This window comes from Mustelus asterias, chromosome 8 (genome assembly GCF_964213995.1).
Source record: "Mustelus asterias chromosome 8, sMusAst1.hap1.1, whole genome shotgun sequence".
NCBI lineage: Eukaryota > Metazoa > Chordata > Chondrichthyes > Carcharhiniformes > Triakidae > Mustelus > Mustelus asterias.
In genome coordinates, this window is record NC_135808.1 from 33962206 (window position 1) to 33990097 (window position 27892).

Sequence of the window (27892 nt, forward strand, 5' to 3'; positions counted from 1 at the left end):
TTAGCTGGCGTATTTCTTCAGCACCAAGTGTATCAGCTTCATGACTTGCTTTGCTTCGTTCATCTGATTACTCGATTGATAATTATTGACTAGCTGTGCTATTCCAGCTGTGGCAGAGCCGCTCAGTGCTGCAGCAGTTCCAGTTGCAGCTGCTACTACGAGTGGTTTGGGGAGATGGCCTGTTAATACAACCGCTGCAAGTGCTCCAAAAACCGTCAGGCCGCCTACAACTGCCACTGAGGAGCCAACAGCACAAGTGGAAGAGGATGTGTGTTTAATTTCATCCAGTTTGCTAGCAATCATTAGTAATGTCGCTGCTGCCCCCATACGTTTAGGAATCCATTCTTTTAGTTTTTTGTAAATCTCTTCACCAAGGTTTGCTCCTTCTTTCCATCTTGAGGAATGGAAAGGATTGTTAATCTGAAAATAAAAAGGAACCAAAATGTTTTCTGGCAGGACGAAGGTGAGCTTATGAATTTAACAACAACTTGCATTTGTATAGCACTATTGACATAGTAAAACAACTCAAGGTACTTGAGATATATGTCAATATATCGAAGGAGGAGGTGTTAGGCGTCCTGGGCGGCACGGTAGCACAGTGGTTAGTGTTGCTTCACAGCTCCAGGGACCTGGGTTCGATTCCCGGCTTGGGTCACTGTCTGTGTGGAGTTTGCACATTCTCCTCGTGTCTGCGTGGGTTTTCTCCGGGTGCTCCGGTTTCCTCCCACAGTCCAAAGATGTGCGGGTTAGGTTGATTGGCCATGCTAAAATTGCTCTTAGTGTCCTGAGATGCGTAGGCTAGAGGGATTAGTGGGCAAATATGTAGGGATATGGGGGTAGGGCCTGGATGGGATTGTGGTCGGTGCAGACTCGATGGGCCGAATGGCCTCTTTCTGTACTGTAGGGATTCTATAAAGCATTAAGGTAGACAAGTCCCCGGGCCAGATGGGTCTATCCCAGGTTACTGCGGGAGGCAAGGGGAGAAATAGTTGGGGCCTTAACAGATATCTTCACATCCTCTTTAACCACAGGTGAGGTTCCAGAGGACTGGAGAATAGCCAATGTTGTTCCCTTGTTTAAGAAAGGAAGCAGAGATAATCCAGTAAATTATTGGCCAGTGAGCCTGACGTTAGTGGTGGGGAAGCTTCTGGAGAAGATATTGAGGGATAGGATATATGCACATTGGGAAGAAAATGGACTACTTAGTGACAAGCAGCATGGTTTTATATGGGAACATCAGTTCTCACTAACTTGATTATGTTTCTTGATGAGGACTGGGCTGTGGATATAGTTTATGTGGTCTTTAGTCCCACATTTGACAAGGTCCCACAGGCAGACTGGTACAAAAACAAAATTCCATGGGATTCGGGCTGGACTGGCTAGATGGACACAGAACTAGCTTGGTTATAGCAGACAGAGAGTAACAGTGGAATGGAAATCTGTAGCTAGTTGTGTTCCACAGGGATCAGTGCTGGGATCTCTGTTGTTTGCAGTGTATATAAATGATCTGGAGGAAAAGCTGGGTGGTCTGATTCATAAATTTTACAGATGACATGAAGGTTGGTGGAGTTACTGATAGTGCCAGGGATTGTCAGAGGATACAACAGGATATGGATAGATTGAAGACTTGGGCACAGAAATGGCAGGTAGAGTTTAATCCGGACAAATATGAAGTGATGCATTTTGGAGGATCAAATTTGGGTGTGAATTATATGGTAAATGGCAGAACCCTTAAGAACATGAACATGCACAGGCATCTGGGTGTGCAGGTTCACAGTTCCCTAAAAGTGGCAACTCAGGTGGCCAAAGTGATTAAGAAGGCATATGGCATGCTTGCCTTCATCAACCGGGGCCTTGAGTACAAGAGTTGGGAAATCATGTTGCAGCTATATAACATTTTGGTTAGGCCACATTTGGAGTATTGCGTGCAGTGCTGGTCACCACACTACCAGGAGGACGTGGAAGCTTTGGAGAGAGTGAAAGAAGGTTCACCAGGATGTTGCCTGGTCTCGAGGGTGTTGATTATGAGGAGAGGATGAATAAACTAGGATTATTTTCACTGGAAAGACAAAGGCTGAGGAGAGACCTGATATAGGTCTACAAAATTATGAGAGGCATAGACAGGGTGGATAGTCAGAGGCTTTTTCCTGGAGTGGCAGTGTCAATTAAAAGGGGACACAGTTTTAAGGTGAGAGGGGGAAAGTTTAAGGGAGGTGCGGGAGAAGTTTTTCACACAGAGTGGTGGGTAACTGGAACGTGCTGCCAGAGGAGGTGATGGAAGCAGGCACATTAGCAACATTTAAGAGGCATCTAGATGGGTACATGAATAGGGAGGATATAGAGAGACACGGACCGAGTAAGGGCAGAAGGGTTTTTTCAGTTTAGTTAGGGCATCATGATTGGCACAGGTTTGGAGGGCCGAAGGGCCTGTTCCAGTGCTGTGATTTCCTTTGGTCTTTGTCCTTTGACAGAGGGTGGGATTTTCAGACTCCACTCGCTCCAAGACTGGAAAATCCCTCCCGAGGCCAATGGAATTTTGCATAGTCCTGTCCCGCCCACTATGATTTATTTGGTGGGCAGGATGGAAAAACACTGCCCAGACCATTTAAGACTGAGAAGAGGAATTTCTTCACTCAGATAGTGGTGAATCTGTGGAATTCTCTGGCCCAGAGAGCTGTGGAACATTAATCATTAACATGTTCAAGGCAGGAATTTACGGATTTCTGGAGGTTAATAACATTAAGGGATATGGGGATAACACAGGAAAGCGGCATTGAGGCAGATGATCGGCCATTATTTAATTGAATGGTAGAACGGGCTCGCAGGGCCGAATGGCCTATTCCTGCTCCTATGTTCCTAAATCTCATGCATTTCATTTTATATTAAATTAATTTTAGTAGAATCATTGAATGCTAGAACACAGAAAGAGGCCATTCAGTTGATTCTTTTTGAAGGATCTATCCAATTAGGCTCACATAATCACGCAGTGTCAGCATCGATTCATGAAGGGGAAATTAAGCCTGACAAATTTATTAGAATTCTTTGATGTGGTAATGAGCAGGATAGATAAAAGGGAAACCGATAGACGTAATATACCTGGATTTCCAAAAAGCTTTAAATAAGGAAGTTTTGATAAAACTATACAAGGCATTAGTTAGACCACATCTCATCCTATTTTCAATTGTCTTCAGCTCTGATGAAGAGTCAGCCAGACTCAAGCTCTGTTCTCTCTCCACAGTTTCTGTCAGACCTGCTGAGATTTTCCAACATTTTCTGTGTTTGTTTCAGATTCCAGCATCTGTACTAATTTGCTTTTATGCTTGTTAGACCACACTGGAATACTGTGAACCGTTTTAGCCCCATTTAGCTCAGTTTAGGAAAGATATACTGGTATTGGAGGCAGTCCAGAGAAGTTTCATCAGGTTGATCTCAGGTATGGAGGGATTTTCTTTTGAGGAGAGGTTGAGTAGATTGGGCCTGTACTCATTGGAGTTTAGAAGAATGAGAGGAGACCTTATTGAGACATATCGGATTCTCAGAGTGTTTGACAGGGTAGATGCTGAGTTGTTTCCCCTTGTGGGAGAGTCTAGGAGCAGAGGGGAGAATCTCAGAATAAGGTGTCACTTATTTAAGACAGAGATGAGGAGGAATTTCTTCTCTCACAGGGCAGTGTGAAATTCTTTGCCACAGAGGGCTATAGAGGCTGGGTCATTAAGTATGTTCAAGGCTGAGATAGACAGATTTTTAATCAGTAAGGGAATCAAGTGTTGTAGGGATAAGGCGGGAAATTGGAGTTGAGGATTTTGTCAAATTAGTCAAGACCTCATTGAATGTTGGAGCAGATTCGATGGGCCGAATGGCCTGCTTCTGCTCCAATTCTTATGGTCTTATGATTTTTATACTTCACAGGAACACTATCAAACATATTTTGACACTGAGCACACACTAGGAGACATTAAAACATCATAAAGGACGAGAGAAAATTTGTGATTTGAAGATGATTGGTGAGGGGTATGAGTGGGGAGGAGGGGATGACTGATATTCCAGATACTGGGTAATAATTGAATATTTATTATAGGCAAGTGGTAGGCATTAACTGCTGAATCAAGTATGTCATTATAAATAGGAACACAATGAAACTGTGTTTTGGGTTAGGAGATGCATGTTTTTAAAGTGCACCTCTGCAAATAAATGCTTCTAAAAATGTGTAAAGGTCGGTTCCATTTCTATCCTTCACCACCTGGCTAACTGGGATATAACATGGTAGCCACCTACTGGGATGGGCAACAAATGCCGGCTGTGCCGTGACGCTCACATCCCATGAAAGAATAAAGTAGGATAATTGCCTCAAGATGGAGATTGGAAACTTAGAAAAAAAATTCAGACATAAAACTAAAATCCGAGTGGCATATTGTTGAAATATGATTACTGTCCAATGTACTCAGAGTTAAAAAAATATTAAGTAAGAGTGGAGATAGTTGCTAGCGAAGATGAAATATGGTAGGAGATGTGGTGTTGGCTTCCTACAGGAAGCAAAATCAGAAATTATTTTGTGATCTGGATGCCTGCCAATTGGGAACTGATGACTGGTTGGATCTCCTATTAGAGATCATAGATAATATTTATGAGGAAGCTGAGCTATTGAATGCTTAGGAGGCATGGTCAGATTTTGGTTGTTTTTAGAAAGCAGGTGGTCATTCCATGGAAGAACTTATCAAGGAGGTTCAAAAAATCTGTAAAGGTTTGAAGAAATTCAATTTGGTGATCCCTGGATTGGCGTTTGCTGAAATATGTTGTTTCCAAACATAAATGGCATTGCAGGGTTTGCTTTGGAAATTGACTGGGAGAATGAAGAGTGGTCTCACAGAGCAGGGCAAACTGCTCGAAGAAAGAGGAGGAGGAGGAGGACTGAGGATCGGTACTTGAAACCTATTGCTTCACTAAAGAGGCTGTGACTAAAGTCTTACCCTGCTGCAGTCACAACTATAACCTCAAAACAAGACAAGTACTGCATTGCCTGTTATTGTTAAGGAAACTGTGGCTGTTAACTTTTATATGTCTCTGGCACTTTCAATGTGTAAATGGGTTTATATTAGGGGAGTGCTGGGGTGGGGTGGAACACTGCTGTTATTCCCCCATTGAAGCCAGTGAAAACGATCCCCTGGGTTTCCTGCTTGGCAAATTAGTTTAAAATCTCTCCCTTTGTACCCGAACAATATCATGTCAATGTTGTGCCTTATTGCATTGTTGCATCATAAGTTCTACAAGTCTCAGGCAACAGAAATGCATTAAAATCATCTTACCTCACCAAAATCACTGCAGTCTCTTTTATTTGCTGTATTGTCTGTAATACAACCAAAGAGAAAGATTTTTATTCATTCACCATGAAGCTTATAAATCAATGGACAAGAGTAAAGGATAATATCCGACATAATTCTCTCCTTAACACCTGTACTCTGAAAGGAGGAATAGAATATTGAATCTTAGAATGATTACTGCGCAGAAGGAAGCTATTCAGCCTATCGAGACTCCACTGACTCTCAACAATTCATCTCATTCCATTACTCTGTCCTTTCCCCTTGGTCCTGCATTTTCCCATCAGGAGTCTGGGGAATCTTGGAACATCAGCTACCTCTTCAGCCATCTGCTTTGGAATCTTAGGATCCAGTGTTTCTTCGCCATGTTTCCAGTTTTACAAGTTCATACAGTCAAGATTCACTGTGGTGGCCATCTTTGAGTCTGGCGCATTCTATCAGACTGACAGCAGAATAAGATTTCAAAGACCTGACATTGCTCGATTAAAGTTCATTCAGCGTCAAAAATAACTTCTGCTAACAGGAGTACTGAAAGAAGTAGCTAGATTAGCTCAGAGATTTTGCATTTACATTAGATGTAAAAGGGTCGGCAAGAGTAAAGTGAGTCCTTTGAAATCAAAGAGGGAGAAGATTGCAAATGAAAATAAAGAAATTACAAATTTGTTGCAGATTATATATTCGTCTTCACAGTAGAGAAAGAAGATAATATTCTTTAAAGCTCATGGAAACTAATAATGAATCAAGGACTGTCACTCAGGAAAGTCAACATAAGCAAGATAAAGGTATCAGGAAAAGTAATGAAATTGTGATGCTAGAGTGTTTTTAAGAAATTTTTTTTAAAATCATGCTGCTGCTTCAATGGTTTAAATGGGGTTTTGTTTATTTTTATTTTGGGCTTCATGCAGTGTCCGGGATTTTACAACCTTTTGAATTGTTAGGGGGAAAATTGATCGACAAGTCAAAGTCAGGTGGTTCCACTTTCAGTTTTGGTTCAGAATCAGAAGCTGTCCTGGTTTTCAAGTTGCAGGCAGATTTTCTCTCTCTCTCCCGAGTATTATAGATTCTGCTGGAAGCAGGTCTTCTTGCCTTCCTGGAGTGAGAATTCTGTTCCTTCCAGTGGTTCACTGGCTAAAAGCTAGAGGCCCGCAGTGGCATTATCTCTACTCAAGGTCTGCTGGAAGTTACAAGGCTGGAAAGTCAGAGTTTCAATTCTCCAACCAAAGGACTAAGTTCTAGCATCACATGAGCATTCTTATTTTCTGTTTTAAACATGTGTTGGGGTATGTTTTAAGGTTTATTTAGTTGGAGCATTTCATATAGTTGTTAAGGATTATACAATATCATGGTTGTTTTTTTTTGTTTGTAATTGATAAACGTTATTGCTATATGTTAACTGTATTCTTAAATAAACTTTGTTTGATAAAGGCTCATAACTGGGTCATTTGAATCATACCTGAAGTGAAACATCTTATGCTCACCCTAGCCAAATTCAAATTGCAAAACTTATGATCCAGACGGACTTCATGAAACACTCTGGAGTTTCTGACCTGAATTATAACAAAATTAAAAGCTGACAAATCCATAGGACCCGAAGGTTACTGCCACAGGCTTTTAAAGGAAGTAAGAAATATAAGGTAACCCGAAAAAGAGTGAGGAAATTAAGATAATTAATATCACTGCGTCTCCTGTGATTGCAAGATGACTGTATGTGGATGCACATTGGTCCACGCAGATGTTATTGGACTACGCCCAGCTTGCCAATTATCCTCTTAAAGTGTGCCCAAAACATAGGTTTTATAAGCAAGAAATGTAGCTCTTAAGCTACATTTTAGCTACAGATGTCAGAAAAATTATTAAATAATATAATTTCCACTAACCATGCTCAAAGAGCAAAATTGACAATAGGAAAGAAAATGTTGCTGATGCTGTATCTCAGAAACAGAAAACTCTGGAGTAATTCAACACAAGATGCTGCCTGACTGTCTCCAAGATTTTCTTTTACTAGTGCTCTGATGCTTGTGGGAGAAAGGGGGAGGGAGGTGAAGGGGGAGGGAGATGAGGGTGGGAGTGTCCTGATGCTTGTGAGGGTGGGTGGAAGTACTCTGAACTTTGTGGTGGTGGGAGAGTGCCCTGATGCCTTTGATGTGGGTTGGGGGATGCACCCCAATGTGGTTGATTAATAAGAGCCCTTTATGTGCTAATGGGGTGCGCTAGGCTTGCAGAGAAAAAAGCAGGCAGTTTCTGCTTTGATTGGCAAGGAGCAGGAACTCTCCTTTCTCCAGAGATTGAAGTCTGGGACCTGCAAGAAAATAGCTACCTCTCTCCAGAGGTGTTCTGAAGGCTTGGGGACTAGCAGCCCACATACCAGCATAAAAGTCTGTTCTTTGCTAACTGATTTTGAAGAGGTGTTTACATCTATGAGGAATATTGCTTATATTGGAACTAATAGAGATAGGCTCGCAATTAAGAATTATATTTTCTGATGTTTAAATATTTAAATTGTAAAAGTGATGTTAATCTTTTTGTTATAGTTAAACTGTATTATCAAAAGTTTGTTTTGATAAAAGCTTCTGGATAAAAGCGTGCAGGAAGGTTTTTTGACTCAGTATGTAGACAGGCCAACTAGAGGTGAGGCTATATTGGATCTGGTGCTGGGAAATGAGCCAGACCAGGTGCTAGACTTGGAAGTTGGTGTGCATTTTGGTGATAGTGACCACAATTCGGTTACGTTCACCTTAGTGATGGAAAGGGATAGGCATGAACCTCGGGCCAGTGGTTTTAGCTGGGGGAAGGGTAATTATGAGGCTATTAGGAGAGAATTAGGAAACATAGGTTGGACTAGGAGATTACAGGGACTGGGAACGTCCGACATGTGGAGTTTTTTCAAGGAGCAGCTACTGCGAGTCTGTGATAGGTATGTCCCTGTCAGGCAAGGAGGAATTGGTAGGGCTAGGGAACCGTGGTGCACCAAAAAAGTTTCTTTGTTGGTTAAAAAGAAAAAGGAGGCTTATGTTCGGATGAGACGTGAGCACTCGGGTAGTGCACTAGAAAGCTTTAGATTGGCTAAGAGGGAGTTGAAGAGCGAGCTTAGAAGGGCTAAAAGGGGACATGAGAAGACTTTGGCGGATAGGGTTAAAGAGAATCCTAAGGCGTTCTATAGGTATGTCAAGAACAGAAGGTTGGTTAGGGCAAGTTTAGGGCCAGTTATAGATGGCAGAGGGAAGTTATGTGTGGAACCGGAGGAGATTGGTGAAGCATTGAACCAATATTTCTCTTCGGTGTTCACGCAAGGGGACATGAATATAGCTGAGGAGGACACTGGGTTGCAAGGGAGTAGAATAGACAGTATTACAGTTGATAAGGAGGATGTGCAGGATATTCTGGAGGGTCTGAAAATAGATAAATCCCCTGGTCCGGATGGGATTTATCCAAGGATTCTCTGGGAGGCAAGAGAAGTGATTGCAGAGCCTCTGGCTCTGATCTTCAGGTCGTCGTTGGCCTCTGGTATAGTACCAGAAGATTGGAGGTTAGCGAATGTTGTCTTATTGTTTAAGAAGGGGAACAGAGACTTCCCCGGGAATTATAGACCGGTGAGTCTCACTTCTGTTGTCGGCAAGATGTTGGAAAAAATTATAAGGGATAGGATTTATAGTTATTTGGAGAGTAATGAATTGATAGGTGATAGTCAGCATGGTTTTGTGGCAGGTAGGTCGTGCCTTACTAACCTTATTGAGTTTTTTGAGAAAGTGACCAAGGAGGTGGATGGGGGCAAGGCAGTGGACGTGGTATATATGGATTTTAGTAAGGCGTTTGATAAGGTTCACCATGGTAGGCTTCTGCAGAAAATGCAGATGTATGGGATTGGGGGTGATCTAGGAAATTGGATCAGGAATTGGCTAGCGGATAGGAAACAGAGGGTGGTGGTTGATAGTAAATATTCATCATGGAGTGCGGTTACAAGTGGTGTACCTCAGGGATCTGTTTTGGGGCCACTGCTGTTTGTAATATTTATTAATGATCTGGATGAGGGTATAGTTGGGTGGATTAGCAAATTTGCTGATGACACCAAAGTCGGTGGTGTGGTAGACAGTGAGGAAGGGTGTCGTAGTTTGCAGGAAGACTTAGACAGGTTGCAAAGTTGGGCCGAGAGGTGGCGGATGGAGTTTAATGCGGAGAAGTGTGAGGTAATTCACTTTGGTAGGAATAACAGATGTGTTGAGTATAGGGCTAACGGGAGGACTTTGAATAGTGTGGAGGAGCAGAGGGATCTAGGTGTATGTGTGCATAGATCCCTGAAAGTTGGGAATCAAGTAGATAAGGTTGTTAAGAAGGCATATGGTGTCTTGGCGTTTATTGGTAGGGGGATTGAATTTAGGAGTCGTAGCGTTATGTTGCAACTGTACACAACTCTGGTGCGGCCGCACTTGGAGTACTGTGTGCAGTTCTGGTCCCCACATTACAGGAAGGATGTGGAGGCTTTGGAGAGGGTGCAGAGGAGGTTTACCAGGATGTTGCCTGGTATGGAGGGGAGATCCTATGAGGAGAGGCTGAGGGATTTGGGATTGTTTTCGCTGGAAAGGCGGCGGCTAAGAGGGGATCTTATTGAAACATATAAGATGATTAGAGGTTTAGATAGGGTGGATAGTGATAGCCTTTTTCCTCTGATGGAGAAATCCAGCACGAGGGGGCATGGCTTTAAATTGAGGGGGGGTAGTTATAGAACCGATGTCAGGGGTAGGTTCTTTACCCAGAGGGTGGTGAGGGATTGGAATGCCCTGCCAGCATCAGTAGTAAATGCGCCTAGTTTGGGGGCGTTTAAGAGATCCGTAGATAGGTTCATGGACGAAAAGAAATTGGTTTAGGTTGGAGGGTCACAGTTTTTTTTTTTAACTGGTCGGTGCAACATCGTGGGCCGAAGGGCCTGTTCTGCGCTGTAATGTTCTATGTTCTATGTTCTATGTTCTCAGTGGGTCAACAGAATCACCTGGAGTGAAACACTTAATGCTCACACTAATGCTAAAATCAAAAAAAAGTCGAGGTCTAGGCTAACTTCACAATATACATTGAAATTTCTGATCTTGTCCCTAACAGAATTGGGAGCTGGTCCTGGATTAAAGCCTATAATTCCTTGTTTGGATTAGGATTATTGAACTCAAAGCTTGTGAGTGTTGAGTACGATTGTTTCTTTCCAGGTGTTGAATTTGGTTAATTTAAATAGGGAGTGCCTTATGGAATAATGGCTCTTTCAGTAGCTAAAGTTTTCCTGGGTGTGGAAGAAGTCACTCAGAGTTTACGAAAGGTGCTTAAAGCAAAGTTTTTGGAATTGACAAACAAGGTTCCGTTGATATTACCTGAAGGGGTGAGGAAGGTGAAGATAATTGCAGTGATAGCTCAGCATTTAAAATTGTCAGAAACACAGTCTGAATTGGAATTGGCTAGAATTCAATTACCATTGAAAGAGCTTCTGTTGCAATATGAAAATGAAATGAAACAGCTTGAATTAGAGACAATGGCAAGGGAAAATCAAAGGGGAAATGAATTAAAACAGTTTGAATTGTAATTAAAAGCAAAAGGATGAGAGAGAGAAGCCAAGGAAAGAGGGCGAATAGCCCTGGCAGAACAAAAAGAAAAAAAGAGAGTGGGCGCGATCTTGCCAAATAAATTCTAAGTCTTGTAGCGACAAGAAAACGGGAGTTCAGTGCATCATTGTTTTGGGCATGCTGGTCCACGTAATCTTCCCACACTGTGTTTTGACATTTGGAAGATTTGTGCCAATAGTGGGCTTACGCACGCTGGGGAAGCCGGCTTCAGAGCGCTCCCATCTCCCATCCAGTGCACTGCGAGATCTCCTGCCACCTCCCCTACATTGACATCGCCCCCACCCCCCACACCATTATCAGCAGAAATGTAACCTCCCATAGCAACATGGGTTGCCAGCACTGGAGCATTGGAAACCTCCCGATGAGTTCCCTGTCACAATCTCCTCCGAGGCCCACTCTCTCTGCAGCCGCCCCCCCTCCATATCCCCCCGTTTGCCGATCTCCCCATTTACTAATCACCCCCCCTTACATACCCTCCTGCAGAGCTCTCCCCCTTGCATACCCCCCCTGCAGATCTCCATCCATTGCATACTCCCCCTGCAGAGCACCCCACTTTGTACACCACCACCCCCGCCACAGAGCTTTCCCCCTTGCATACCCTTCCCCATCAAATCTAAGGAAGGAACCTCGACAAATGTACATAGAATTTGAAAGGATCAAACAAAGTAACTTTGACAGGTGGATAAGGGCCTTGAAAACAGAACAGGCATATGACGCTGTTAGGGAAATGGTTATTTTGGAGGAGTTTAAAAATTCACTTTCAGAGGGTTAAGACTGGAAGGTTAGCAGCAGAAATGGCAGATGATTATGAATTAGTTCATGAATCAAAGTTTGGTTTTCGACATCAGTTTCAGCCTGTGAGGGACAGAAACTGGGGAAAAGAGAAATACTCAGGTGGTAAGTGGGAGCTAGATCTCATTAGAGAGAGTAAGAATAGCATACCTCAAATTAAAAAGGAAATATATGAGGGTGGAAGAGAAATGAAAATAAAGTTCAACACAATGAAGTCGCAGCGTTGGTGGTTTAAGAAAAGCACTGAGAAGACAGACATGATAAAGCAGGATAAGCCAGTGGAGTTTTTTAAAATGGTAAAGGAAACCATGGAGAGAGCTAAGGAGGTGAAAAAGAATGTACAGCCTGGTCAAGGATTGGTTGATTAGCAAGTGCCAGATCTCTTTAAAGAATTTTCTTGTGTGGGTAAAGTATGTACCAGGAGGAGTAGGTAAAGAAGTTAAAATTTTAAGGAATACAGGAGCAAGTCAATCTTTCGTGGTGAGAGATGAGGAGATATGTAGTTCGGAAGGAGTATTGTCAGAAAAGGTGGTAATATGTGGAATATTTGTTGAAAAGAGTAGTGTTCCATTATATAAAGTAAGGTTGGAGAGTTTGATGAAAAGTGGTGAAGTGGTAGTCGGAATAATAGAGAAATGATCTTGTAAACTGGGATACAGTTTATTTTGGGTAACGATAGGAGTGATGCCTACTGTGGTTGAAAGGCCAGTGGAAACTCAAACAACTGAGGTGTTGTAGGAAGCATATCCTGAGATAGTTCCTGACTGTGTGGTGACAAAGTCACAAAGCCACAGGTTGAGACAGGAGGAGAAATGAAAGAATAAAGAGAAGGGCTGGGATTCTCCCAAAACAAAACTGACGGGCAGGAAAATGAGAGTATTTCCCGTCCGTTTTTTGGGTATACTTACCAAAACGAATCTCTGACACTCTGAGCATTGCAGAGTGCCTCAGTATGATTCACTCTAGTAAGTAGAGGGCGGGGCCTATTCCCGCCTGACAGGCAGTCAGAGTGGAGATCAGCGCATGTGCAGTGGCCCCACCCATTACCTGCCTCCCGATCACTGGCCTCTGATCACTGGCCAGCCCCACAACCCCGTGATCGCTGGCCTTGCAGACACCTCCACCCCCCAATCGCTGGCTTACGGGACCTCCCTGGGCCAGCCCTGATCTCTCCTCCAGCACCAAGACCATCTCTGCCCCTCCCCCCTACCCCGATGACCAGGCCTGACCCACTCAGTCAGCTCCAACTCCCCCCCCCCCCCACCCCAATGAACAGGCCCAACCCCCTTCATCCCAATGGTCAACCCCGATGGCCCTCACTCACTCCCTCCTCCACTGATCCCAATTGCAGAGAGGAAATGAGTCTCCCCAACAGTTGCCCCCGCCAATAGGCCCTGCCCCCTATGGCCCCAGCCTTTGGCACTGCCTGGTGCCTGGTGGGCAGTGCCCAGGTGTCCAGTGGGCAGTGCCAGTTTGCCCCTTGGGCACTGCCAGAGTGTCAGGCTGGCATTGTCAGCTGGCACTGACCAAGGGGCACCCCCTTTTCCCCAACTTCCCTGGGAAGCCTCAATGGCCTCTATTCCCTCCAGAGGGCTCAGGACGCCTGTTACCCCTTAGTGGGGAGCAGTCGTAAATACTGCTGGAGGGAACAATCCGGCTGGGGGTGGGGGGGTGGGGGGAAGGGGGTGGAGATGCTACTGGGCCTGAAGAATACCATCCCAGGTATTTTTTAATTTGAGGTATGCTATCCCAGAAATTATTACAATTTCAATATGATAATCAGCTCCGCACTAATTTCCAGCACGGAGCTGATTACATGAAAATAAAAAGCCTGGGAGACTCGCGATAGGCGTAATGCTGGTTGTGAACCTCGCTACAGGCCTCCTGCTGGTGTCTCCCAGCTTGAGCAGCGCAGCGGGCCAGGGGACTCCCAGCCAAGGATACTGAAGTTCAGTTAGCAGAAACCATTTGTGATCAGAAGGTTGCAAAAGAACAAGAACAGATGGAGGACAAAGCGGATATCTTTAGTTCGGGACAGAAAGATAAAGCAGTTGTATCAGAAAGCATGCAAAGAAGAATCTGAGTGTGTTCTGGAGTGTTGGTCCATTAAAAATGATGTCTTAATGAGGAAGTGGAGACCTTTACATATTCAGGCAGATGAAAAATGGGCAGAAGTTCGTCAAGTTGTATTACCAGTGAGTTATAGAAATGAGGTGTTGTAGGTAGTGCATGAGGTACCAGTGGAGGTCATTTAGGAGTAAGGAAAACTCAAGCAAAAATCCAAAAACATTTAAACTGGCCTGGACTGCATAAAGATGGAGTTGAATTTTGCTGTACATGTCACACATATCATGTTATAGAAAAACCTCAAGTGATAATAAAAACAGTACTGGCATTTAAGAAACCTTTCACGAGGTTCGAATTGATTGCATAAGCACCTCTCCCTGAAACGAAAAGTGGGAATCAATATTTGTTGACCATACCCTAACCTGGCAGTGACCCAGATGACCTGAACACATGGACCCGGCCATCGGTTCATCTGTGACTGCGATCCCAGAGACGCCATCCACTTATCGGCCTTCGACCCGTCCATACCGGAGGGTGGTCTGGACATCCTCCGGCCTCCGAAGCCAAACCGCAGCCTGACAGTGATCCGGAATGCCTGACTGCACAGACCTATCTACCAACACAGCAATCACAAACAAGGCAACAAATCCTCTATCTGCACACCGACTAGAGCGCACTCGTTACTGGGCGCACTTATACCCATAACACAGCATACTTCTCTCACCGTCTTCCAGGCACGAAAAGAAGCAACCATTCCAGGAAGCATGGAAAACGTGCAGGCCTGCAGGTGAGAGTGAAACAAAGAGGTCGTCTCCCCTCCCCCCCCACCCGCCTCCCCCTCCCCCTCCCTACCCCCCTCTCCCCCCAAGCTTACTCCTGGTAAATGTCCAATTTCTGGAAAACAAGTTCGATGAATTTAAAGCCGGACTCACTTTTTTAAGGCAACTGAGAGACTGCTATGTACTCTGTTTGAGTTTTAACAACACCAGGTTAAAGTCCAACTGGTTTATTTGGTAGCAAATACCATTAGCTTTCGGAGCGCTGCTCCTTCGTCAGATGGAGTGGATATCTGCTCTCAAACAGGGCACAGAATCAAGTTACAGAATACTGATTAGAATGCGAATCCCTACAGCCAACCAGATCTTAAAGATACAGACAATGTGGGTGGAGGGAGCATTAAACACAGGTTAAAGAGATGTGTATTGTCTCCAGACAGGACAACCCACAAGTCCAGGAGGCAAGCTGTGGGGGTTACTGATAATGTGACATAAATCCAACATCCCGGTTTAGGCCGACCTCATGTGTGCGGAACGTGGCTATCAGTTTCTGCTCAGCAACTCTGCACTGTCGTGTGTCGTGAAGGCCGCCTTGGAGAACGCTTACCTGAAGATCCGAGGCTGAATGCCCATGACCGCTGAAGTGCTCCCCCACAGGAAGAGAACAGTCTTGCCTGGTGATTGTCGAGCGGTGTTCGTTCATCCGTTGTCGTAGCTGTGTTCACCCCAGTCCAACGCCGGCATCTCCACATCATGTACTCTGTTTCACAGGGGCATGGCTCACTCGTGCTTCACTGGACTGTGCCCTACAACCAGACCACTTCTCAATCCACTGAATGGACTGTACAGCGGCCTCAGGAAAGGCTGGGGGAGATGGGGTCTGCCTTCTAATCAATACCTCTTGGTGCTTAGACGTAGTAACACTGGCGGGTTTCTGCTCCCCAGACCAAGAAAACCTGACACTAAAATGTCACCCCTACTACCTTCTGTGGGAGTTCACCTCTGTTATCCTGGCAACAGTTCATATCCCACCCCATATGGACGTGAAGGCCGCGCTGGATGTCACAAATAGCCTTGAGACAAAACATCCTGAGGCCTTGTTCATCGTGGCTGGGGACTTCAATCAGGCCAAGCTCAAGAATGTCCTCCCAAGACACCACCAACATGTCTCCTGTTCCATCAGAGGCCCAAACATCCTAGACCACTGCTACACAAACATCAAACATGCCTACCGCTCTATCGCCCGTCCACACTTTGGCAAATTAGATCACAGGGCTGTGCTCCTGCTCCCGGCTTACAAGCAAAAGCTAAAGTGGGAGAATCTGTTAAAGAAAGTTGCACAATATTGGTCTGAGGATCGGATTGATCTACTGTGGGACTGCTTTTACTCAGTGGACTGGTCAGTATTTAAAAACTCAGTGACCAGCCTGAACGAATACGCCTCTAAAGTAACTGACTTCACTAGTAAGTGTGTGGAAGACTGTGTGCCAAAGAAGCAAATCCGGGTGTTTCCCAACTGGAAACTGTGGATGAACAGGGATATCCACTGCTTGCTGAAGTCCAGGTCTGAGGCATTCAAGTCAGGCGACCCTGACCTATACAAGGAATCCAGATATGGTCTACCGAGATCTATCAAAGATGCCAAAAGACAGTACTGGACCAAGCTAGAGTCCCAGGCCAGCCACACCGACCCCCGCCGACTATGGCAAGGTCCGCAAGACATAACAGGCTACAAGATAAAAGCATGTAAAATCGGCAGCACCAACGCACTCCTCCCCAATGAGCTCAATGTATTCTACGCGCGTTTTGAGCAAGGAGTCAGCGAAAGCACGCCCTACATCCCAGAAGCCTCAGTCAAACCCGTTTCTGAGGTCACCATTGCAGATGTCAGAGCAGCTTTCTCGAAACTCAACCCAAGGAAAACGACTGGCCCGGATGGGGTACCTGGACAACCACTCAGATCCTGCATAGACCAGCTGGCGGAGGTATTCACAGACATCTTCAACTTCTCTTTACGTCAATCTGAGTTTCCTATCTGCTTCAAGAAGATAACCATCATTCCTGTACTAAACAAAAGCCATGCAGCGTGCCTTAATGACTATCGTCCGGTGGCTCTGACATCCATCATTGTGAAGTGCTTCAAAAGATTAGTCATGGCATGAATCAATTCCAGCCTCCCAGATTCACTAATCCTCCTGGATTCACTACAGTTCACATATTGCCTCAACAGGTCCACAGCAAACGCCATCTCACCAGCCCTACACACATGCTTGGAACATCTGGATAACAAAGACATTTATGTCAGACTCCTATTTATTGACTACAGCTTAGCCTTCAACACCATTATTCCTTCAAAACTCATGTCCAAACTCTGTGGCTTGGGGCTCGGCTCCTCACTCTGCGACTGGATCCTAGACTTCCTAACCCACAGACAGCAATCAGTAATGATAAGCAACAATACCTCCTCCTTGCTCATCCTCAAACTAGTGCCCCACAAGGCTGTGTCCTCAGCCCCTTACTATACTCCTTATACACCTATGATTGTGTGACCAAATTCCCCTCCACCGTAGTGGGTTGGATCAAACAATGATGAGACGGAGTACAGGAAAGAGATAGGGAATCTGGTGAATTGGTGAACTGGTGCAATAACAATAATCTCTCCCTCAATGTCAGCAAATGAGATAGCCATCAACTTCAGGAAGCGTAATGAAGGACAGTCTACATTGATTGATATGGGCCATTTCATGCAGTTGTCCCAAAACTAAACTTATTCCTCATTGTACTTACTGCAAATGCAATGAAGTTGCTTCCTCTAGCAAAGCAGACCCCACACTGCTGTTCCACAACAGCAACCAGAACATCTGCCTCAAAAACTCTTCATTTCCCCTATGACATGGAGATTGTATAATATTATTACCACATTACCTGTGCGATCTGCAGACATGTTTGGATTTGGAGTAGATATGCAAACAGTGTCACTTGGCGTGCTCACTCCTAGTTTGTATACTGCTCCATATCGGAAGTCATATTGGGTGCATGGCTGTAAATTAATTACTGTGAATATCTCTTCTTTACCCGGTGTCTCCTCAGATGTCCATTCCTCCTGCTTCCCAGTTCTATAATCCACCCTGAACCTCAGTACCTCTCCAGCATCACAGCTTGGTGGCTGTAGGACCAGTGTTACACTTTCATGTGTTACCTTGGAAAGCACAGGCTGAACAGGCTTTGATGGGAGGTGGTAATCACCGGTTAACTTAGTTCCATCTTCATACAGATAAATAGTTGCTCCTTCACAGGTTTGGGAAGATACAGAAGCAACAATAAACTTCATTTTCTTGTGATCTTTGTTGGCATTTGAAAAGTCTGCAAAGAGTCTGACTTGCTCCCGTATCTGTTTGCACATCGATGGCACATTAAACCACAGTTCACTCTTTTCTTCCTCCATATCCTGGATCTGTGATGGGTTTATCATGTGCACAGTGCTGAGCCCCTTCAGGTAACCAGAAAGAGTAGAGAGATACGACACTTCCTGATGTAGTAATGTACATGTGAAACAGAGAACATATTGACAGTTTGGGTCCAATACTTCATTATGTAACTCATTCTTTGATGAAATTATTTTGATGCCTTTTAATATATCAAGGCAAGATCTAACCATTGTTATTTCCTTTTCCATGTTCTCTAACCATGTGATTAGCAACTGGCTACTAAAGGGTAACTGTTCCCTGTTGTTCAGAATATCCACCAGTAACCCTTCCTCCTCCCCACCTCCACGGATAGATGGTAACATTCTGGCTAAAGTTTTCTGGAAAACCAGTTTGTACTCCAGACACATGTTCTGGAATTGCTTTATCCTGTTCCCGATCTCTGGAAATTGAACAGCGACACTGTCTCTCATCATATCATTACATTTCATCACTGCCTCATTGAGCTGCTCCAGCCCAGACTGGGAGCGATTGACCAGTCCGATACTTATGTCTCGTACCAGCTGAGCAGCTTTGCAGTCCAGTTTGTTGAGTGGGTAGAGCCAGACTCTCATGGGCACAGCGTGCTCTCCATCCGGTCCCAGTAACTCTGGGAGGGTTCTGTAGATGTCGATGGCGTGCTGGAAAGTTGTGGGATTGTTTTTCAGGGAGAAATCCCCATAAAAGGTGCAGTTGAATTTCTGAGCATTGGATTTTTGTTCATTTGTCATTTTTAGGGAGGCCTGACCATCAATTGCAATCTTAGGAATGTTTTTAATCATTCCCTCCAGGTTCCCCTGAATATCCTGAAGATTCTCTGTTGAAGGGATCTCTTGATCAAACACAAAGAAAGCCTGAGCTCCGTACAGCACTGCTGTAACCACGTGAGTTGCTATCCCCTGATCAAACACATCTGGGTAGGTTACATTCTGTCGCCCTAAGTGACTCATTGTCAGCTGCTCAAACCTGGTTGTTGTTCGGTACTGAAGGGTCACTCGGGCCTGTTGCTTCGATCTCTTTATATCATTGAGATATTTTGCAGATCCATCCAGCTTCATCAATCCAGTGATAACACTTGCTTTCAATGATCCAACAATGTCCAAAGCTGAAGTTTTTTCCTCAATGGAGTCTGATGAATAGATCTTAAATTCAGTTTCATGCTTAGATTGCACATTCACATTCCTTTGGAGAGTCTCCAAATCCCAAAGAGTGACAGCTGGAAAAGAAATATAAATAGAATTGAACACTGTGACACCTATAGAACATATACTGAGAAATAGAATTTCATTGTGATACCTATAAAATATATATTGAGAGACAGATTCCAATGTGACCTCAATAGAGTATAGAAAAGGCCCTTTGGCCCATTGAATCCACACTGACATGCGAGAAACAGGTGACCTCCCATCTAATCCCATTTACCAGCATTTAGCCCATAGTAGCCCTGAATGTCATGATGAGCCAAGCACTCATCCAGATACTTTTTAAAGGATGTGAAGCAACCTGCCTCCACCACTCTCCCAGGCAGCGCATTCCAGACCGTCACCACCCTCTGGGTAAAAAGGGTTTTGTTCACGTTCCCCCCAAACCTCCTGCCCCTCACATTGAACTTGTGTCCTCCAGTGACTGATCCTTCGACTAAGGGGAACAGCTGCTCCTTATCTGCTCTGTCCATGCCCCTCATAATCTTGTACACCTCAATCAGGTCACCCCTCAGTCTTCTCTGCTTCAACAAAAACAACCCAAGCCTATCCAACCTCTCTTCATACTGTAAATGTTCCATCCCAGGCAGCATCCTGGTGAATCTCCTCTGCACCCCCTCCAGTGCAATCATATCCTTCCTATAATTTCATGACCAGAACTGCACACAGTATTCTAGCTGTGCTCTCACCGAAGTTCCATACAACTCCAACATGACCTCCTTGCTTTTGTAATCTATGTCTTGATTGTAAAGGCAAGTGTCCCATATACCTTGATCACCACCCATTAAAATGCCCTTCCGCCTTCAGAGATCTATGCATAAACGTCCTAGTGTCATGCTGTTCCTTGAATTACTCCTCCCAAAGTGTATTAACCCATACTTTTCAGTGTTAAATTCCACCTGCCACTTAACTGACCATTTGACCATCCCATCTATATCTTTCTTTTGCCCAAGACACTCAACCTCACTGTTAACCACCCGGTCAATCTTTGTGTCATCCGTGAACTTACTATTCCTACCTCCCACATAGTCATCAATGTCATTTATATAAATGAAGAATAATAGGGGCCCAGTACGGATCCATGTGGTACACTACTGGACACTGGTTTCCAGTCAGTAAAGCAGCCTTCCGTCATCACCCTCTGTTTCCTACCACTATACCAATTTATACCACCTTATCAAATTACTTGTATCCTATGTGCATTTACATTCTTTATACGTCTCCCACATGGGACCTTGTCAAAGGGTTTGCTGAAATACATATAAACTACATCAACTGCACTACCCTCATCTACCCATCTGGTCACCTCCTCAAAAACTTCAAACAAATTTGTTTGGGCATGACCTCCCTCTGACAAAGCCATGCTGACTATCCCTGATCAAGCCTTGCCTCTCCAAGTGGAGATAAATTCTCTCCTTCAGAATTTTCTCCAATAATTTCCCTACCACTGACGTGAGACTCACTGGTCTGTAGTTCCCTGGCTTATCGCTACAACCCTTCTTAAATAGCGGTACCACATTAACTGTTCTCTAGTCGTCTGGCCAGAGATGAATTCAAAATTTGGGTTAGAGCTCCTACAATCTCTTCCCTTGCCTCCCATAGCAGTCTGGGACACAATTCATCAGGACCTGGATATTTGTCCACTTTTAAGCTTGCCAACACCTCTAATACTTTGTCCTTCCCTATGTCAATTTTGCTCATGAACCTCGCAGTTTCTCGCCCTGAATTCCATATCTTCATCCTCTTTCTCTTGACAGATGTGAAGTATTCATTCAACACTCTGTCAATGTCCTCTGGCTCCACCCACAGATTGCCCCCTACATCCCTAATGGCCCTACTCTTCACTAGTTATCCTCTTCCCATTGATATACTTGAGAATATCTAGGGATTTTCCCTACTTTTACCAGCCAGAACTTTCTTATGTTCCTTCATTGCTTTTCTAATTGTTTTCTTAAGCTGCACCCTGCCCTTTCTGTATTCCAGTGATGCCTCTGCTGATTTTCTCCCCTTGTACCGGCTAAAAGCCGTTCTTTCCCTTCTCATCATATCCTGCATATCCCTGGTCATCCATGGCTTTTTGGGCTTGTTACCCCTTCCTTTCACCCGAGAGGGAACATGCTCGGCATGTACCCTCCCCATTTCCTTTTTGAACACACTCCACTGCTCTTCTGTAGATTTCCCCACTAATAGCTGTTCCCAGTCTACCTTGGCCAGATCCTGCTTTATTTTACTAAAATTGCCTCTCCCGCAATCCAAATGTTTTTTGCAGCTTGTCTATTTCTTTATCCATAACAAGCTTAAATTATACCATGTTGTGATCGCTATCACTAAAATGCTCCCCCACCACCACCTCAACCGCCTGTCCTGTTTCATTCCCCAGAATTAGGTCCAGCACAGCTTCTTCCCTTGTTGAACCTGCTACACATTGGCCTTAAAGGTTCTCCTGTACACATTTTAAGAAATCTACTGCATCCAAGCCCTTAGCACTCTATCCCAGCTAACATTGGGAAGGTTGAAATCACGTACTATAATTACCTTAATGTTATTATTTTTACACATCTCCACAAGTTGTGCACATATTTGCTTCTCAATTTCATGCTGACTATCTGGAGGTCATAATAAACACCTCGCAATATGGCTGCCCCTTTTTTTATTCCTAAGCTCTACCTACAAAACTTAATTTGATGCCCCCTCCAAGATATCATCAGTAACTGCAGTAACTGACTCCTTAACTAATAATGCAATGCCTCCTCCTCTTTTACCCTCTCCTCTGTCTCGCCTGAAGATTCTATATCCCGGAATGCTGAGCTGACAATTCTGCCCCTCCCTCAACCATGTCTCTGTGATGGCTACTATATCACACTTCCACATGTCAATCATCACCTATAATTCATCCATTTTACCTGCAATTCTCCTGGCATTAAAGTAGAGGCCTCCCAGTCTTGCCTTACTTCCTTGAAACTTAATGCAGCTGCACTCTCTCTGATTGTTTTACTGTATGATGCTGTGCCCTTATTCTGCTAACCGTCTGTGTCCCCTCTCTTTGCTGAATTACGTTAAATTAGAATTCCATATGATTTCTATAGAACATGTAAGGAGAGATAGAATTCCATTATGATGACTATAGATCATATACTGATAGAATTCCACTAAGAGACCTACACAACATATACTGAGAGATAGAATTCCTGTATGACACCTATAGAATATACTGAGAGATAGAACGGAATTTGATACCTATAGAACATGTACTGAGATAGAATTCCAGTATGACACATAGAATGTCTACTGAGATATTCTGCTTGGGACCCCATCCACCACCTTAAACAGTCACTCTGTCCACTACCGACACAGTGGCAGCGCGTGTACCAATTACAAGATGCACTGCAGCAACTCACCAAGAATCCTCAGAGAGCAACTTCTGAACCAGTGACCATTAACACCTAGAAGGATAAGGGCGGAAGATGGATAGGAACATCACATCTGCACAGTACTGACCAAGTCACTCATCATCCTGACTTGGAAATACCACCGTTCCTTCACTGTCACTGAGTCAAAATCCTGGAACTCTTTCCCTACTGTGAGTGTACTGACACCAGAGGGACTGTAGCAGTTCAAGAAGTTGGCTTATCACCACTTTCTCAAGGAAATGAATGATGGGTTATAAAAGCTGGTCTGAGTTCAATTTTGAACAGAGTGTGGACATGAGAAGAGGGAAATTTTAAATATATTTCTAAAAATCCAATATTGTTTGTATTTGTGTTTAACATTTAACTTCAAGTGTTGTTTAACTTCTAAGTCTCATCCAGAGGGCAAACTAACTACTGACAGCAGCTGAAAGAGTTAGTTCAGGAAACTAGCTTGAATTGGCCTCTGCTGTACCTGAACATGTCAATTCAGCCACTCTCTGTGTGACCAGCACTGAGTGCAGCTTCAGACAGAGTGTGGAGGTTTGGTGAGAAGAGGGAGTTTGGTCAGGAGGGTAGGGAGGCAATCCTTTGGGTAAGATTCTCTAGCCTCTGTGTGGCGTGTTTCTTGTGGTGTGAGGTGGCCCGCCATTGGCCAGCAACAGGATCTTATGGTCCCACTGCTGTCAATGGGATTTCATGTGAATCCACTCAAAGCTACAGGGAACCCACGGTGGGGTAGTGTCATTGGCGGGACCAGAAGATCCCACCAGCGTGAACAGCCAGAAGATCTCCCTTTTGCTTTTACTAACTTTTTCACCCTGTTGGAATTGGATTCTGCTGTACTACAGACGGGTTGGTGAATTGTTGGTGAGCATCTAATGAATATCCAGTAAGTGACCAAGGTCTACTTTCCGAAGGTTTAAAGTATACTGGAGTGTGTGATGAGATCAGTAAATATCTAAAAGGAAATAAATAATTGAATAAAATAATTAAGTAATTAATTAAAGCTCGTAAGTATGATAGGACAAGTGATGTGTCAAGGCAGCAGCATGTGGAAGTTCATGGATACAGGTTTTACCAGGACAAGCATGTCTGCATTAAATGTTTGCGGTTTGGGGAGCTTCAGTTCAGAGTTATTGAGCTGGAGGCTAAGCTGCAGACACTGCAGCACATCAGAGAGGATGAGAGTTACCTGGATGTTTTGGGTGGGATTTTCCGGCCACGCTCGCCCCAAGGTTGGAAATTTCCACCCGAAGTCCACCCCCACCCGCTACGATTCCCGCGGCGGACAGGAAAATTCCAGCTGTAGTTTCAGGAGGCGGTCACATCTTTTAGTATAGGTAGGGGAGTTTAAAACTAGAGGGCATAGATTTAAGGTGAGAGGGGAGAGATACAAAAGGATCCCGAGGGGCAATTTTTTCACAGAGGGTGGTGAGTGTCTGGAACAAGCTGTCACAGTAGTAGTAGAGGCGGGTACAATTTTGTCTTTTAAAAAGCGTTTAGACTGTTACATGGTAAGATGGGTATTGAGGGATTTGGGCCAAATGCGGGCAATTGGGAATAGCTTATGGGTTTTTAAAAAAAGGAGCGGCATGGACAAATTGGGCCGAAGGGCCTGTTTCCACGCTGTAAACCTCTATGACTCTATGGGCCCAATTTTACCAACAATTTGCGCCGGTTTTCGGGCGCGAAATCGTGGTAAATAAAGTCAGGTGTGAGGCCTTTATCGCGATCTGCACCAGCGTCTGTGCAGATCGCCACTTTACTGAGACCCGCGAATGGCGGGGATCCGTTCCACGCCCAAATCAGGCGCAACGCCGATTTAAATGCGTTTGCATGCATTTAAAGTGAATTAATGAACTGCCCGCCCAACACTCTATCAGCATTTCCCCCTTTACCACCGTGTTTACCAACCGGAACCGCGCTTTTAGGGACCTGCTGAATAAAGATCTGAGTCGGGCGCTCCAGCCTCTGGAGAGCGCGTTGAGTGTTTCCAACGGCTCTCTGACTCAGGTCAGTGGTGGGGGGAGGAGGGAGGTGGGTCAGATCATTCTCTGATTGGAGGGGGGAGGAGAGGAGTGAGGTCAGATCGTTGTCTGGGGGGGAGGAGGAGGAGGGTCAGATGTATCTCTGGCGGGGGGGGGGGCAGGGCTGATCGTTGTCTGGTGGTGGGGGGGGGAGGGCTGACCATTCTCTTGGGGGGGGGGTGGGGAGAGTAAGGCCAGATCATTGTCGGGGGGGAGGAGGGTGGGGCGGAGTGAGGCCAGATCGTCATCTGTCGAGGGGGGGGCGGGGAGGGAGTGAGGCCAGATCATTGTCTTGGGGGGGCGGGGGGGTAGGAGGGAGGCAGGTAAGATGTATCTCGGGGGGGTGCAGATGGATCTCTGGTGGGGGGGGGCAGATGGATCTCTGGTGGGGGGGCAGGGGGATCCGCTGCTACTCTGCGGGTGATCAGTGGGGGGGGGGAGTGGAGCAGGGGTGGCGATCGGTCTGGCCAGTGGGGGGATGAATAATGGGGACAGTGATGTGTGTGTGTGTCCCTTATCCACCTCCCCACTACCTACACACATCACTGCCCCCCTTATCCACCCCCCCACTATCCAGACCGATCGCCACCCCTGCCCCCTCCCCCCCCCACCGATCGCCCACAGAGTGGCAGCAGACCCCCCTGCCTCCCCCACCAGAGATCCATCTGCCCCCCCCCCGAAGATACACCCTCGCTCCTGCTTGTCACTGCTGGGCCACTTTCTCTGCTTTCTGCGGCCCGGGAGCGATCTGACACGGGCGCGCTTTTTCCAATTTTTTTCTAGCTGCGCATGCGCAGTTCAGAGTTCCAATCGTTTCGGTCGCGCTAAGCCCCGCCCATAGCGCTAATGGGACTGGAGATGGCTGAGAGCGTATGGGGGTGCCTGAAAGCAGATTTCTAGCTCGGATCTGTACTACGCCCAGATTTGGCACTTAGAATGAAAATGGTAAAATCGGGCCCTATGACTCTAGAAAATCTTCTGGTTTGGAAAGTCGTCAGGGATAGGAGGGTGTGACAGCAATTGAGGCAGGTAAGGGGACCTCGAAGGCAAGATTGTAAGCTTCTGCAATTGTTCAACAATTTGATGGGTGCTGGAAGGAAATAAACGTGCAGGGCAAAGGGAAAGAACAGGAGAGTGAAACTGACTGCACAGTTCACGGGAGCCAACATTGGCTTTATGGACTCCTTCTGTGTTGTAAATGAACCTATGACTCTATAAAATGGCGACAGGGAACACCTATAGATGTAGTTTATATGAACTTGCAGAAGGTATTTAATAAGTTCCCACAAAGGAGCCTCTTAGCTGAAATTAAAGTTCATGATATTGTATTCAAATCATTGACTTGGTTTGGAGATTGGTTGGGAGTAGACAGTGCCGGATTTAGACTTGGTGAGGCCCTAAGCTATATAAAGCTTGGAGGCCCCTTGTTAAAAAGTTACACCAAAAGGTCTGACAAAGCTGCGTACCAAAACAGGACCTTGGGTCGCCACAAAAAAATTGAAAACATAATTATGCCTTTTAATTATTTAATAGCAAGGTATTTAAAGTGAAAAGTAACACATAAAAAGCCACGTGTAATTTTAAAACACCTCAAAAAAAATTCTGAAATTTTGTGAGACCCCTGCGGATTGTGAGGCCCTAAGCTGTAGCTTGTTTAGCTTATGCCTAAATCCGGCACTGGGAGTAGGAGAGAGAAAGTAGGTGTTATGTAATTGTATTAATCCTTATTAGCTTACTGTTATGTTAATGTATTCATGTATTCTTCAGAAGTGACGGCACGGTAGCACAGTGGTTAGCACTGCTGCTTCACAGCTCCAGGGTCCCGGGTTCGATTCCCGGCTCGGGTCACTGTCTGTGTGGAGTTTGCACATTCTCCTCGTGTCTGCGTGGGTTTCCTCCAGGTGCTCCGGTTTCCTCCCACAGTCCAAAGATGTGCGGGTTAGGTTGATTGGCCAGGTTAAAAATTGTCCCTTGGAGTCCTGGGATGTGTAGGTTGGGGGGATTAGCGGGTAAATATGTGGGGGTGGGGCCTGGGTGGGATTGTGGTCGGTGCAGACTCGGTGGGCCGAATGGCCTCCTTCTGCACTGTAGGGTTTCTATGGATATCACAAGTCATGAGTGCGGGAAACAAGCTGGGAAGAATCAGCCACATAAGTGAGGATACCTTTAAATAAAGCTCTGTTGTTTGAACACTCCATCCTGAGTACAGCATTTCTCCAATAAACAACTGGAAGAATAATGGATATTTACTCAAGGTAACAAGGTAACTTGTGGGTCAGAATTTTAACTTGACAGATCCACGCTCGGCAGGAAGACTGGCAATAGTATTCACCGTGAAGATTTCCTAACCAGTCAAAGAGCATGAGTGTAATGATAACACTGCTGCTCACTATTTCCAATATACCTTTGGTCAGCTCACTGTGTGAGTGAGGAATTGTGTGATTTATACGCTGTTCAAGTTAGCAATGCTGACAGGAAAGTCTTCTCCTTTAAGAAGCTTATACAATTCTGAATAATGGATGTTAAAGAATTAAATCTGGGCCAGAGTGTGAATGGAGTCCCAAATAAACGAAAAAAAAAGACATCAAGTTGCAAATACACACAACGCCTGGAAAAAGGATAGATAGATTAAGATTTTGTGTAAAATCTCTTTATCAGAAGGTGTCACATTGGGTACCTGAACTCAGTTCAGTTTGTTTCAAATACAGTGATTCACTTTGAAATGGTGTCAATGTTGTGCCTTTAAACCTGTTGCCTGGAATTTACTTATCTATATTTTGATGTGCTGAACAGACTGTTCTCTCCTCGTGGTGTCTTGTTAATTATTACATTTGTGTACCTGGGATTAGGCTGTCAGAACGACAGTCATACAGCATTCCCGGCTGAAAGGGTCGACCCAGAGCTGATATGTCCATGTTCCCTCCAGTCACAGAAACTCACCAGAACTAAATATTTCCTGTAATAAAACACACAGAGAGCTGCTGTCAAGGAGAATGCATTAACACATTCAATTGATTCATTGGAATTTGTACTGAGCCAATCATCAGACATTATTCAGTTGCAAGATAAGAACAACTTATATATTTACATCGTATCTAAATGGATGTCCTGAGGCCCCAAACAGATATCAGATAAAAGAGTAGATTTTAGCTGTGACTTAAAGTTTGGTTAAGGGGGTGGGTTTTAAGGAAAACCCAAAAAGAAATAAGGAAGAAGAGAGGTAGAATGGTAAAGGGAGG

The 27892-nt window shown here is 44.9% G+C and overlaps 1 protein-coding gene across 1 annotated transcript; it reads right to left on the reverse strand.

Annotated features, from left to right (window-relative positions):
* On the reverse strand, window positions 1–27586 carry LOC144497714 (neoverrucotoxin subunit alpha-like). Its single transcript, XM_078219156.1, has 4 exons — window positions 27493–27586; window positions 17476–19230; window positions 5304–5344; window positions 1–420 (listed from the first exon to the last, which is right to left on the reverse strand). The coding sequence occupies exons 1-4, from the start codon at window positions 27566–27568 to the stop codon at window positions 1–3; spliced, it is 2292 nt and encodes a 763-aa protein (XP_078075282.1). The 5' UTR covers window positions 27569–27586.
* Between the last annotated feature and the right edge of the window lie 306 nt (window positions 27587–27892).

Bases quoted from the DNA above. Each gene is read 5' to 3' on its own strand.
- LOC144497714 (XM_078219156.1), bottom strand. From the start codon at position 27,568: ATGGACATATCAGCTCTGGGTCGACCCTTTCAGCCGGGAATGCTGTAT. The intron at 19,231-27,492 runs GTACACAAATGT...TTTCTTTTCCAG, and splicing joins TTCTGACAGCCTAATCCCAG to CTGTCACTCTTTGGGATTTG. The intron at 421-5,303 runs GTAAGATGATTT...TTTTATTTTCAG, and splicing joins ACTGCAGTGATTTTGGTGAG to ATTAACAATCCTTTCCATTC.